General features: G+C 40.0%; 1 protein-coding gene across 4 annotated transcripts in view; it reads right to left on the reverse strand.

Moving 5' to 3' along the window:
• Positions 1-13,797, reverse strand: part of LOC146479004 (E3 ubiquitin-protein ligase rnf213-alpha-like) — a 102,653-nt gene that overhangs the window by 45,309 nt on the left and 43,547 nt on the right. For 3 of the 4 annotated variants that reach the window (XM_085111197.1, XM_085111196.1, XM_085111199.1), the window contains 21 exons: positions 12,512-12,844; positions 11,234-12,054; positions 10,678-10,841; positions 10,505-10,579; positions 10,169-10,275; positions 9,515-9,665; positions 8,964-9,180; positions 8,603-8,861; positions 7,700-7,873; positions 7,315-7,423; positions 7,069-7,240; positions 6,170-6,365; positions 5,668-5,783; positions 5,000-5,194; positions 4,479-4,616; positions 4,152-4,269; positions 3,307-3,542; positions 2,225-2,307; positions 1,182-1,315; positions 697-792; positions 81-266 (listed from right to left, as the gene is read on the reverse strand). In XM_085111197.1, coding sequence (XP_084967323.1) covers positions 81-266; positions 697-792; positions 1,182-1,315; positions 2,225-2,307; positions 3,307-3,542; positions 4,152-4,269; positions 4,479-4,616; positions 5,000-5,194; positions 5,668-5,783; positions 6,170-6,365; positions 7,069-7,240; positions 7,315-7,423; positions 7,700-7,873; positions 8,603-8,861; positions 8,964-9,180; positions 9,515-9,665; positions 10,169-10,275; positions 10,505-10,579; positions 10,678-10,841; positions 11,234-12,054; positions 12,512-12,844 — 4,080 coding nt within the window. The remainder of the gene's footprint in view (positions 1-80; positions 267-696; positions 793-1,181; positions 1,316-2,224; positions 2,308-3,306; positions 3,543-4,151; positions 4,270-4,478; positions 4,617-4,999; positions 5,195-5,667; positions 5,784-6,169; positions 6,366-7,068; positions 7,241-7,314; positions 7,424-7,699; positions 7,874-8,602; positions 8,862-8,963; positions 9,181-9,514; positions 9,666-10,168; positions 10,276-10,504; positions 10,580-10,677; positions 10,842-11,233; positions 12,055-12,511; positions 12,845-13,797) is intronic. The other variant, XM_085111198.1, reaches the window with a different exon arrangement.

Here is a 13,797-nt window from a genome sequence, read left to right on the forward strand (position 1 = left end):
TTTTCTTCATTTAATGTGGGTGAGGTTGAAACCGTTCTTATTTGTTGCGTTCAACGTAAAAATAAATAATGCATAATTACTTTTTCATCAACATCATCATCATCATCATCATCATCATCGTCGTCCACGTCTTCACCTTCCTGTCTTCGCTGTTCAGTGATCACCTTCTTCATTAGTCTCCCAAGAGTGTTCACGTGTTCAAAAAACCAAATCATTACTTGCATTGTCCTCTCGACATCACGAAGACTCACGAAGCTGCACTCATCCTTCAAAAAAAAAGAAAAAGGGAAGGCTAGGCATTGATTAGAACTTTCTCGGCAGATTACCAAAGGTGAGGCCTACAGAGTGAAGATGCGGAGTTTGGCTGTAACGGTTAATTGGTGTTCAGTTAGATTCAGTATTATTTTGAGACATTCGAAATTTTATAAGTTATTCTATTAGCAAATTAGATTTGAATGGGATTCTAAATTCTAAATTCTAAATTCAATAAATGTCAAACCTCTCCGTTCTTTTTATGGGCCGAGTTTGAAGCGTGGGGGAAAATCATCCAACAAAATATTTATAATGGAGCCTCACTGTAAAACAGACCCCGTATGCCCGATAAGCCTGTATTCTAATTCAGTTTCAGGATGCTTGCATGAATTGTATTCCTCTAAAACTTTCGAGTTGCACATGTGAAAATGTCTATTAACCCACCGACTGATCTCTCATGTATTTTTGAGAAGCTGCCAACACAGTTGCGACTCCTTGGACCATCGATAAATCACCGGGTAGCTGGCGTTCGCTCAGAATCTACAAATAATAATAATAATAATAATAATAATAATAATAATAATAATAATAATAATAATAATAATAATAATAATAATAATAATATAAGCCGTTTACAAGTTTTGGGCATGAAAAACAACTCTATTAAAAGTCACGTTTCACACGTTTAGTTAACGCAAACTTCTTCGAGGTTCCTTGGTAGTTGAAGCCAATCGGCTGTTGTGATACTGTTTTTTTTTCTTCTTTAATGGAATGAGCTTAAACAAAATGACCCGTGTAAGATATCAACAGGCATTCAAATGCTCGATGACAGATTGTTTAACATAGATATTTCGGTTTAATAAAACCAAACACTATCAATCTTACAAGTGAATTAGCAACACCTACATGTATATAAAACAAGTACTCACATAGCGGCTGACGATCTGATTAATGTATAAGCCCTCTACTTCGTGGCTCAACTGACCGAAATCCCATATCAGCGGGCGCATACTCCCTGGAAGAGCATGCACGCGATACACCAGATGACGTAATGGGATATGACCTATAAAATAATGCAAATTTATCTGTGAGTCTGGTTATACGAAAAATCCACCAAAAAAACATGCAAAGTCTAATAAAAAAAACGACGAGTTGACGGCACCAAAGAACGATGAAACAGCTATCTTTGGCTTTTCTTTAAAGAAGGGTTACGCCTCTATTTTTTTCTTCATGAATGTACAACATAATACCCTTGCCAGAATGAAATTTGTTGATGTTAATGAACTAGCATTAGGGCCATATTTAGGAAAAATGTCATAACCACTTTGTTTCCAGTTTTCAACCTCCAGCTGCTCGAATTCTCATTTGTTTGCTACAACTTTAACATGGAATGAACGATGGTATCTATTTAAGCCTGGTGAATGAATGAGTTTGCCCGGCTGTGTCACTTACGGAATAATACATCATTCTTATTCATTCACCAGGCTTTAAATATACCATCTCTTTTCTTCTACTACCCATATGTTGACATTGACATTCAATCCGAACAGTATACGGGATGTTTGTCCCAAAGACCTAGTTTAATGGCCGTAGCTCCCACGAGTCTCCTGTAGCTCAGTGGTAGAGCATCCGAACTAGTAATCAGAAGGTCTTAGGCTCGACTCCTGATAGGAGCACTCAGATTTACTTTTTCCGAGTTTGCCTGCGTCACTCACTGAAAATACATCATTCTCAACTTAAACATGTTCATACAATTTTGAATTTAGAATAACAGCAAACAGCCTCAGAAGGTAAGTGTACGTAGCGTAGGAGGAGTATGGAACATTCAAATCACACCATGTAGAAGAATCTTAATTAAGTTAATCTCTTGGATGAGCTGTTTAAAGCTTGCAGCTCAAAATACAGCAAAGGAGAGAAGTATTCCTTGCCGCACAGCTTCAGTTTGTCACGTTTCGAAAAACTGATTTCATACCAAGGCGGTCGTCTGACTCTTCTGTTTTAACGTGGTATCCCAGCCCTGCTGACTCCAGCTTGTGAATCATATCGTCAGTGTGCCTATAAGTGAAATCATACCATCTCTGAACACAGGCATTTCTATAATTACGATGATCACTGTGTTGGCCCGCTGGGGCTGAATTCATAAAGCCCTTCTAAGTTAACATAAATTCCGAGTAACGTCTTTACATCGACAAACTGAGCATGACATAAGAGGGATTGATAAGTCAAACACCTGGCCAGTTTTCCAGGCATTGTGCCTATTTTATGTTTTAACCATGTTCTGTATCTGTACTGAGTTTTTTGTTTAAAGAGCTCCGTAGCAATATTAGAAATTCTTCAACAATAGGCGTAAAAAGTTAATGTCTCATTCCGGTCATTCAGCATTTCGCTTAAAATGACACGCAGCTAAATCACAGTAAAGAAACGGCAGAAGAACAAGTTGGCATAATGAAGATGACACAGTCCCATAACAGGTCATATGTGGCTTTGGGTTATGCATACAAAACAAACTTTCAGCCAAACTCTTCTCCCCACAATAACTGGGGTTGGACAAGGGTATCTGGCAGAGCCTTTCCTTTCTCAGTCCCAGACATATAAAACTAGACAGCCATAAAACATATTGATAGGCTTTCCAACTATGAAAGGTTTTTGTGTTTAGCATATGAATATAGAACATTTACTTACGAATACGCCTTTATCTTTACGGCCTTCACTACAGATTGATGTTTGGGCAGAACACGCCTGTCCTACCACTCCCCAAATGTCACGTTACGTTAACCACATCGTTTGGTAAAAGCTTATGAACCGAATTACTGCCCACAATTACTCACAGGCATCCTACCATTCATATAGTGCATAACTAGCCTATACTCTTTTAAGCTTAAGGAAAATGTGACAAAACAAAGGCTTTCTCTCAACTTAGGCTTCTTTCCTGATCGTAAACAATCTTTGTTGGTAAGTCGTATTTGACATCTCACGAGCACCCGAGACTGCCCAAACCCAATAATTCTGTAATAGTCAATAGTTGATGGGAATGACCATTTAAAATGTTATCACCTCCTGTAAGGATTGCAAGCAGCAATGAAGTGGAGCCTTTCCAAGCCAAGGCCAATACGTCGGCCACGGATTCTTCTGTCCACCATAACCTCCTTGATCATGCTCAGTGCCTCGGTAGTATTGGCCTCGTCAAAGAACAGAACTGTGTCAATTTTCTTGTCTTGATTCTCTCGAGCCATCTCTTCTGCCTGTTTAACTTTAAGTTCGATGTCTTCGTATGTTGTACCTCCATGAACCTTAGAAGTTAACAACAATTCATACGGGGACAATGATTGTCGTGTTTTGCGGAGTAATTAATATATCGCATTTCAATAGCTTACAATATTATTCAACATTCAGATAAGAAGCAAATCCACACCCTGTTCGACTTTAATGCTCACTCACTATTTAAAGTTTTTCTGGAGCTTGACTTAAACTCCTAGCCATTGAAGGAGAGACTAAACATTGGGTCTCGGTTCTTGTAAAGGCGAGAGACAGCATTTCAGGCGAACGACAACGCCACTCTGTTTTATATGCTTTTCTTAAGAGAGCTTGGTCAAATGTTGCGTATTTTACACAGATTAGTCGTTTGTAATCTGACTTAAGTTTCCAAAATTGGTGTTTTTCTTGTTTCTTTATGGTAATATTCTCTTTGATTTGAGGTCATGATCGAAAGAAATTCTTTAAGTAAAACCAATGACCAGAAAATGCAGAGGTTCACCGTGTACAGGTAAAGTTGTTAGGTCCGAACACGTTAAAGAAAATTTGTAGAGGCTGGATGCATCATGTTCCATTAATGCCTTATTTGATTCATTTCTACTGCTATAAAATATGTACTGGCGTTCTCGTAACTTGATCCAACTAACCTTAACAAGCAGCATGTTTCGCGGTCCATTGGGACCTGCTTGTAGTCCGCACATATACCGGATTAGGCGCGTCTTTCCACAGCCTGTTTCGCCCATCACGATCACAGGAATATTGCATCTGTTGACGATAAGTTGCTCAATAATCTCACAACTAAATTGATGATATTAAACTAGGAGTATTGGAAGTGCAATCAAGAAGTATTCCGGCTCTAAAATAGGTTCAATATTATAGAGGACGTAAACATTATTTTAAAACGGGCGTTATAAGCAGATACAAAATAGCATTAGTGTTAATGGTTGAACAAACCTGCGACACACAGTACATACCTAAACCTCATGTGAATGGCCATGATTTTCTTAACATTGTCTGTAGTCAGTTCATAGGCTCGGTCTGGATCGAAGTCTGGATTGGTGTTTATCCATTGAGCACCCATGACTGAACACAATTTATTTATCTTTTCAATCCTACAATGAAATAAACACTACGTCTTATTGGGCACCATACTGTAGGACGCAGAGAACTGCTTTGAAAAAGAGGCCCGATCGAACTTTTCCAGCTTGACGGAATTTAATTTCATTTTATAGGAATCAAAACCATGTATTTCGACGTATAAAGTGGACCGGCAATCGCTGGCCAAAGACCCTGAAAAATTACTCCTGGGCACGGACGTAAGTCAGAACAAGTTTGATTGACAAAAGAAGTTTGCCAAGTGAGTTTAGATTTCGAAATTGGCGTAGCAGTGAAATCGGAGGTCTCTGAAATGGTCTGAGAGCTAACTTAAGGTCCATTTAATATCATTCCCCCTTGGCTTGCCTGAGACAGGTAATGTAGCTTATTTAGTATTTACTTTTTCCAGTTATTGGCGTTTGCGGTAAAATCAACACGTTGTGCCTCCAGTCCATTACGCAACTGTTTGGACATCAAACCTCTCTCCAACGTTCTGTTTGTTTGAGGATCAACGAGGTCACCAGCAGAATTGATGTAGAATCCGAGAAAAGTCATCGTGATGTGGTCTTGGTTGAAGAACAAGTATGGATGTGGGCTGAAGAACAGAATAACATCTGAGGTGAGAGGTCAGAAAAGGTAGACAAGGTTCATTTCAAATCTGTGTTTCTGTTTTAAACATATTCATAAGCGTGCACGTTTATTTAGTACCGTGACCAGTTATGATGTATCCATCAAATCTAGGAGACAGGCCTCAAATCATCATCACTACAAGTACTGGATTAAGCAGTAAAATGCAAGCAGTAAACAGTAAGCAGTAGAATGGAAACGTTGCTTAACTCCCATCAGTTGTTCTAATGCCACTGGTACCCAAAGTCGAAAACAAACCGTTCAGTAAGTTTATGACGCCTTTTTTATTTCAAGTACCAGTCCAAAAATGAACATGAGAATTGTAAAGCGAAAACATAAATGAGACCTAAAATAAGTGTAACCAACAAACACCCCTGCGAACACTTTGCTGAAAAAATGTTTGGTGTTTACATTTCTAGTTTTTTGTTGTTTATTTCTCACCTACTTTCCCAGCTTCGTCTAAGTTTAAATTGCTCTATTTCCCTTCGTTCGAGTTCCGCGTTGTCTTCCGTAAAAAACACCGTGTTCTCTTCCGTTAAAGATGGTGTGGCAAAATCCTGCGTGACAAAAATTATTATCAAAACCATCTCAAAAAACATGAGACAAATTTACATTTTGAATCTTAAACCAAGGAGCGTCGTGACAAAAATGCTATATCTTCCTGCTTCAACTTAAAATTATAAATATTTTGTTAATGTGCTTTTCCCATTAAAAAAAAATCAACCTTATATTGTGACTCTCTGCAAACTGGGAAAAAAAGGACTTAGGACGGTCGATCACTGACATTCAAAAAAAGCTGATCAGCCGCCCTTAGAGAAGGAAGGCGAGAGGCGCGTGTCCTTAACGGGCAAAAATTTTCCTTTCACAATAAAATATTGCTTGACACCGTCGTTACATTCCCCCAACTTGTGATCGTTGAGAGTTAATAGAAGTGACAACTTACCCTTGACATTTGTATCATGAAGCGTACTACAAATGATCGGAAGCCTTCAAGATTTGCCACATTAGGACCTTCCAGAATAGCTCTCATCAGCTCCATGTCGCAGAAGAAACTCTGTTCACAATCTCGAAGCTGGGAATTCAGAAAACTCACAAAATGGCGAATTTCTGACCAGGATGGATCGGGAATCCCGCAGTTACTGTGGAAAAATAACGAGTTGATTCTTTGAATGAAAGATGCCATGAACCGAAAAAGCTTACTCTTCAACTATACACGGACTGATACGCAACGGTCTGAACAGATTGGTAGCGGCCACTTCGGCATCGCCATTAACAAGTCGACTGAAGGCTGTCATCAACAACTGTGTTTCTCTTGATAGTCCCATCTTGCCCTCTAGGGTAGCTAATCACAGCGTAGGAATTGACTCATCTTGCCCGCTCGCAGAGCCAGTCCAGCATATAATAATACACCGTCGTTATTCCTGCCCGAGTACTCACAAAACAAACCCTTCACCGGGAACAAATCACAAAATGTTCTTAACTATGTGTTAAAGAAACTAGGTAATGGAAGTGTGAAACAAAACATGATTGTGTTTGGTTACGACCCTTCCAAATGTAATTGGAACGCCTCTGTTTTAACCTTAAAGATTTGAAAAGTTTCATTGAAAACTAGTCCCCTCGCTAGCTACACCTTAGGCTAATTGAGAACTGACAATGTTTTTTCAGGTGCAATACATTCCTGAGAATTGTTTCCAACTTGCAACAACAGAAACAAGAGGTATCCAATGAATCGCACGAAAGTATGAGAAAGGACACAGTAAATATGAACTGAATCACTTACTCATACTCAAGGGTCATGGATTCTAACCCCTTTCAAGTGAAAATTGGTTTTATTTTACAAACCTGAGCAAAAGAGTTAGGCACGTCCTTTGGTCTTTATCAATGTTGCCTGGCACGAAGGTGAAGTTGTCCATATTTGCTCCTTCCTTTGATAGTTTAAGATACTGGTAAACTCTCTGGAAATGCGGACTTTCGAATTCTTTGACATCAAGCAGAGGATTTAGGTCACTCGGATCTGTAGAGAATGTATTATCAAAACGTTGCCGTATAAAAAGTCTGCTTTAGATGGCTCAAATATAAAAAAAATACCTGGTTTCGCGGCTAAACGACATGAAACAGTTCTTGGAGTAGCACATGAGATAGCAGGTAGCAGATCATAGAATGGTTGCTTTGATAGCTTGGATCTGCCAGATTGTCTCTGAAAACAAACATAGAGGAACCATATTAACGAAATAATAACTTAAAAGGCGTTCAGCCATCTCACTAAAGTCATGTATGCAGAGGAATATGTACTTTGAGAAAAACGAGCTGTTTATGCATGCAGAAAAATATGTGCTTTTAGAAAAACGTGCTTTTGGCCGTGGATGTATATATATGTCTAAATAACAACAATTACATCATTACCCACAGATTGAAGCCAACATACTTTGGTATTTGCAACGCAGTTGTTCCCCAAAACCTAGTCCTTACTAACCTCACGACTTTCAGCTTCCTCTTCTCTACTAAATCCGGTGGGGAGGGGGGAAGCTGTTGTAATCTCGATGACGTACAAGTCTGTGCTTCGTCTTCTCCACAACCTTCCCATTTTGTCACAAAGGGAGCCGAGAACAAGCAAGTTAAAAAGAAGGGTGTCCAATCCACGTCTCATCTTCAAAAGAATAAACCGAGCCTTGAATGAGCGGTCACACTGTCTGGGCTTTCATAGGTTACTTTATTTTTGTGCTAGGGAATTTGCTTTAATAGCTAAGGTACAAAACGAGGATCATTTATTTTTCAGCGCACCACTGAAATGAGATTTGTCACATTAAGTGTTAAAGTTGTCACCTCGGGTTTCAATATTTGGAAAGTTCCACTTCACTTCTATTGGTCTATTGACAATTCCTTCAGAAAATATTGAGATAACTTTGAGTTATTTGGTACTGAAATGGACTTTCTAAATCAGTATTACATTTAATATTTAACCTATTCGTTTTCCATTGATGGAATTGAACTTAATTCACTTCAACCCTACATTTGCAGTTTCTAATGAAACTTCAAAGAAGCATGCCGTGTTTCCTGCTTCACAAGAACTGAGCAAAGTGGTTTCAGCGCAACTGATCCAAAACTGAAAATACTACTGATGCTAAAAATACGTCTGATTTGTTAAAGTAAATGTTAACAAATACAAACATTTAGGCGCATAAGCGATATCCCCGGATCTCAACGTCATCATTTTGGAATTTACCTTTCGTACTTCAATCTACTGTCTGGGGCTTATCTTATTTCCATTGCGGCACCGAACGCGTTTTCAACAGGTTCATAATTCGCAATATCTGTTTAATAAGCATGACTGAAGGCAACATGATCTTATTACGTAATACTAGTTATTTGCTCTCACCGTAGGAGCTACGTCCAAATGGAAAACGCGGGAGAGTGGCACATTCGCCTTGACTCCGTGAGGCAGGAGTGAATCAACAAGCATGGAAGAGTTGGTTGAATTGCCATGGAGAGGTACCGTGACATGCAAGGACGTGCTTGGGCAACGTGACAAAACCATGTCGTTGTTTACAAGTTTAGTAAGCTGGTCTGTCAGGCGACGAACGAACAGACTTTTTCCCAGGCCTCCTCGACTCGATGACACGACTCGAACACAGAGCCTAGGTACAAAGACAGCATAGGTGGAAACACCGCAAGGAAACAGCGAAAAAAAATTACACTACCCAACGATTTTTGCCTTGAATGCAAAGAGAAAAACTTACTTCTCCGGATCCAAAATCCCAGCTGGAGCCCAAGTGATTTTACTGTTGTCAATGTATCCATACTGTTGTGGAGGGATTCGAAACTGCCTTTTAAGATAGCTTTGGAGGTCACCTGATGAAGGGCAAGGAGGAGCAGCGACACGATACTGATCAAGGGCTGCCACAATGTTGGCACGGTCTTCATTCTCGCTGCTACAGATTATTACCAAACCAAAGTCTACGACAAAAGAAAATTGAACAGTTTACAAGTCGTTCCTTTTTTAATCTACTCTAGCACATGAGTTAAAACTTAAGAGCCCCACGTCTCAATTTGTCACTAGTTTATACGGAGCCAAAAGTGGTTTGGGAATTGCTAACCGCTCTCTACTACAAGCTCATTAATATAACTCGCAAGTTAACACAATCCATTTCTTGTGTTTTATAAATCGATTCCCAGTTCTAGGACACTTTAACAGAGTACGAACTTACGAAATTCCCATCTCTAGTCTACCTTGGATATATTCAGTAGATCCCTACAATCTCTACATTATTACTAATCTGGTTGTACTCACGCTCTCCCGTCTTGCCAGCGAGCCCTTGTGTCACCACACTAAGCATGTCTACTGCCTGTTTGCTGACAGAGAAATCTAATTGGTCAGCATTTACAAGGCAGTAGAATCGACCTGCAAAGTCACCAATAGCTCGTCTCCATAACAGCTCGATCTACACCAAACCAAAGACGACAGGTCGGTTAGAGAGGTTATGGGGATCCTGGGGACTACTGTGATCAGGTAGAGTTAAATTACACAGTATACATTTCTCGTCCCTGGTAGTCACGGTCCTAATGGTCTGTGTCAAAGATTGCAGGCTCTGAAAACAAGGACGCCGAGTGTATAACAGAACTAGGTAGGTCATGTATCTTTAGAGGCATCTATCTGAGGGAATGCAGAGTTTCAGACTAGTGGAGTTGGCATTTGCAACAGCGATAAAAGATTCCTGGAGACAACATTCGCAAAAGCATGCACAAATCACGTGTCCACGAAAAGCAAATGTGCAAATGCAAATGGTGTTGTTACGAAGTTACGAAAAGCCAGTGTTCGATTCAAAATGATTTCTTTAATTTAACGCAGCAAAGTGGTAAATGTAACTCAGATATATGTACCACAAAGGTAAAAGAAGAGGTTTTTGTACATGCACTAAGGACATGATGATTTAATGAACGTTACCTCCTCAGCAGTCGTCTCAGACGTACAAATAAGCACCTCCTCGCGGCTGGGTAGAGGCTGCTGTTTGTCATGCATGTACAGGGCAAGGACCGTGGCAAGTACGTCACCTAGAGCAATGCAAGTGAATGTTTACATTTCTTTCAACAAATCAAACTCAAACGATGACATAGGGCTTTCACAGCAAGTTACAACTTCCTGAAGGAATTCTGAGTTCGTTAGACCTCGTCATTTAATCAGGCAACCTTAACTGGATGGTTGCTTACGTCCTTTACGTCTCTAAAATATGAAGCATGTTTTTCTTAATTCGAAGGTCGACTTTTCTCTGTGACCTCCTACCTTTGGGAACAAGCATGAGATTAGGTCTCCCTCGTTTCAGGAAAGCTGGAAATGCACGAAGGTTTGTCCCTTTATCTGAAAGTCAAGCAAAAATCATTAAAAGGAATAACTATTCTTAATCTGTATAACCAAGGTTTAAGGAATGTAGTTCTATTGTTTGGTGACAATCTTACCCTTTACTGCAAGCTCTCTAAGAATGTTTCCCAGCTGAACAAGAGTAAGATACTCGCTGATCTCTGCCTCATTATCATCGTCTCTTCTTTCCTCCTGGTCAATGCAGTTCTGAGGGAGCTTCGACGGCGACTCAAGTGACCTGTCTGACTCAGTTAAGGTTTCACTATAAATGCCAAATAACGAACTTTTACTTAAAAAGTAAAGATGGTCTTTGGTCAAATGATCTGTCCTTTATAGATAATGGAAATTAAGAGCAGACTCTTACATACTGAAAAATCTCATTGTCAAGTGGTCCAAGAGGTAAACGGTTTTTTCTTGTACTTTTCTCTTTTTGTTTGTTTGCCTGATTGTTTTCTTTGTTTTCTGTTTTGTTTTGTTTCACTGTTGTTGTCTTTGTTTGTCTGCTGGTTTGTTTTTGTGGTGCAGGGATGAATGGAGCAACCATGTACTAAAATATGGTTTACAGGGAGACGACTAAATAGTCCAAAACCTCCAGAGTGACGAGAAACAGAAGATAGATGTGGAGACCACTGAATCAATTTTAGTTATACTTACCTGTTTTCTTCCTCTTGTATCTCTGAGCCATCATCATCAATCTCTCGAGCAATATCAGGGTTGTGTATGGCCTCCTCATAGAGACACTCGAGGTCAGCGTCATCAGCTTCTTCTAAACACCACAGCAACAAGTCGTCTTCTTCTGCTCCGACACCTAGACTTGCCAAGGCAGACAAGGCAACCTGTTCTGAGTATCCCTCATCTTCAGCAGTATTGAGGAAACGTCGCACCTTTGAAATGCCTTTTGCCGATGGTTTCTTGACGGAAGCAGGCTGTAATTGAGATAATGTACCCACTGTTAAGGGGCGCTTGTCTATGTAGTTGTTATTTTGATACAATGTATCGCGAGCGTCAACCTCGGCTTGACGAGGAGTCAGGCTAAAAGATGGAAGGACACCCATGCCTTTAGTGTGGTCTAACAGGTCTGTGTCCTTAAATGCTCGCTGAATTGCGGCTTTTAACTGTCCAGCTTCCAATCTGGGACGAACACTTTCCAGTAATGTAAGAACCTGTAGACTATCAACATGGAGATCACTCCTGCGGCAAGCGGAGGCTATTTCTTTCCTGAGAAGCATCAACTGCTGAGTGGTGAAGAAATTCAGCTCTTGGTATTCTTTTCGTGCGTTGCTGACCTTTTTCTTCCAGGTAGAGAAACAATCTTCCATGGTTTTACTGGCAGCTGCCAATTCTGCGGCGATTGATTCCCCTTCACGTTGATCTTTGCTGCAGCTAAATTCTTGACTCCAGTGCATCCGATGGACAAAACCAGAATCGTAAAGGTTTATGTAGGCCGTCGCAAGACGCATGATGCCTTCAAGGTTCTGCAAGATGTAGCAAAAGGGCATTGACACCGTAGAATTATTTGGGTTGAAAGGGGGCATTATACTTTAATTTCTGGAGTTGCTTCTCCGAAGATTTGCTTGGCAAAAAGTTTCAGATCGCGCCAAATCAGCTGTCTTGTTGGGTACAAAGCTCTCAAAGGCACAGAATACATTCTAACAACAGATTACAACTCCTTTGTATCGGTTTTAGTGTACTTTAGCCTCTAATATTTCAACTTGGCACCACAGGAAGCAGACTCATTGCCTTTTGCCCATCGGTTGGATGCTCTAACAATACGCTACAAGAAGACTCGCGTCAAGCTCTTGTAGCCTATTCGGCGGGTTTACATGTTATATTGCAATTAAACTAAGGGATCATAACTCTTCTCTAGATTAAACAGAAACAACCGGCATTAGGCTTCCTAGATCTATTTATTAAACTACGGCGTTTACTAACCTTAACAAATCTCTCTACCTCATCCTTCCCCTTTTCAGCCTTGCCAGCAATCAGCATCAGTTTACTCTGCAAATCCTTAAGCTCATCAAGTGAGTAAGTTTTACTCTGCAAATCATCCCCTGTATCTTTAGGGGGTACTGTCAAACGAACCACATTTTCCAAAGATAACCGTTTCTCATGCTCAGTTGAAGCGTCATCTTCAGGGGCCAACTGACCCACAACGTAGATACCAGTGGAGTTGATCATCTTAGCCTGGACCAACGATGTCATAGCGACCGACCCATGTGATTCCTTAACCGTCTTAAGCCATTCCAGATGCCGGCTTGTGTCACACTATAAAAAATAAAGTACAATTTAAAATTTACCCATAATGTACTTTATATTTTGAAATCAGAAAACGTTTCCGGAAGTACGACAAGCTCGCTCCCTCTGCCCTTCCCTTCCTCTCTCTTTCCCTGTATACCCTCTTTCATATTTTATATACTGGGGAGTAGTTTTCCAGCTAAAGACTGAGTTTCTTCTGAGCTAAACTAAGAATTTGAGGGTTGTACAAAAATTACTCAAGAAAAACAACTTGAACTGTATGTACCAATGACTTAGAGCTCTTGGAGAGTATTTTGTAGTTGGAACGTTATAATTTGCTTCAGCTGACTGTCGCTGTCTTCAATGAGTACGTTGCAATAAGATGACGGTTGTTGAGTGTTTGGGCAAATGGTAATACTCTTTTCAAACAACGGCACTTTTTGATAGCTATTCGAGCTTTTCCCAAATTAGCAAACTATTTGAAAAAAGGAAATATGGCGATATCAAGGTTGTAGATTCTCGATTGGTTCGAACAAAACAAAATAGACAGGCGATATACTTAATAAATCATTGCCTGTGTCCTCTTCACTTCTTAAAGAGCAATATACTTCCGCTGACAACCATCAAACCGTTGTTTATAATAACCTAAAAATTGCCGCGATTGTCCACGTACGTTTAAGGCCCAGCGTGTTTTACACTTAATGTATGTGCGCTTGCCCTTAAACAAGGAACACGTGAATCATATTCTTCCAACATTCTCTTTTTTTTTTTCCTGTAGATAAGGAGATTAGGGGAAGCAGGCTCCTTTTTCGCCCACAATTAATCGATGGTTGAATGACAACTTCTTCATTTTCGCGGGACAAGTTTGATATAGCCATATTTGTTACAGATCAGTATTACTTTTAGGAACTAATCGCTTCGGGACAGCAAACAAAAAACTATATATTGCAATAATTTAGAAAGGGGTGATGAAACAATCCCAT

Source organism: Pavona decussata, unplaced genomic scaffold (assembly GCF_977016875.1).
Source record: "Pavona decussata unplaced genomic scaffold, jaPavDecu1.1 SCAFFOLD_61, whole genome shotgun sequence".
Classification (NCBI taxonomy): Eukaryota; Metazoa; Cnidaria; class Anthozoa; order Scleractinia; family Agariciidae; genus Pavona; species Pavona decussata.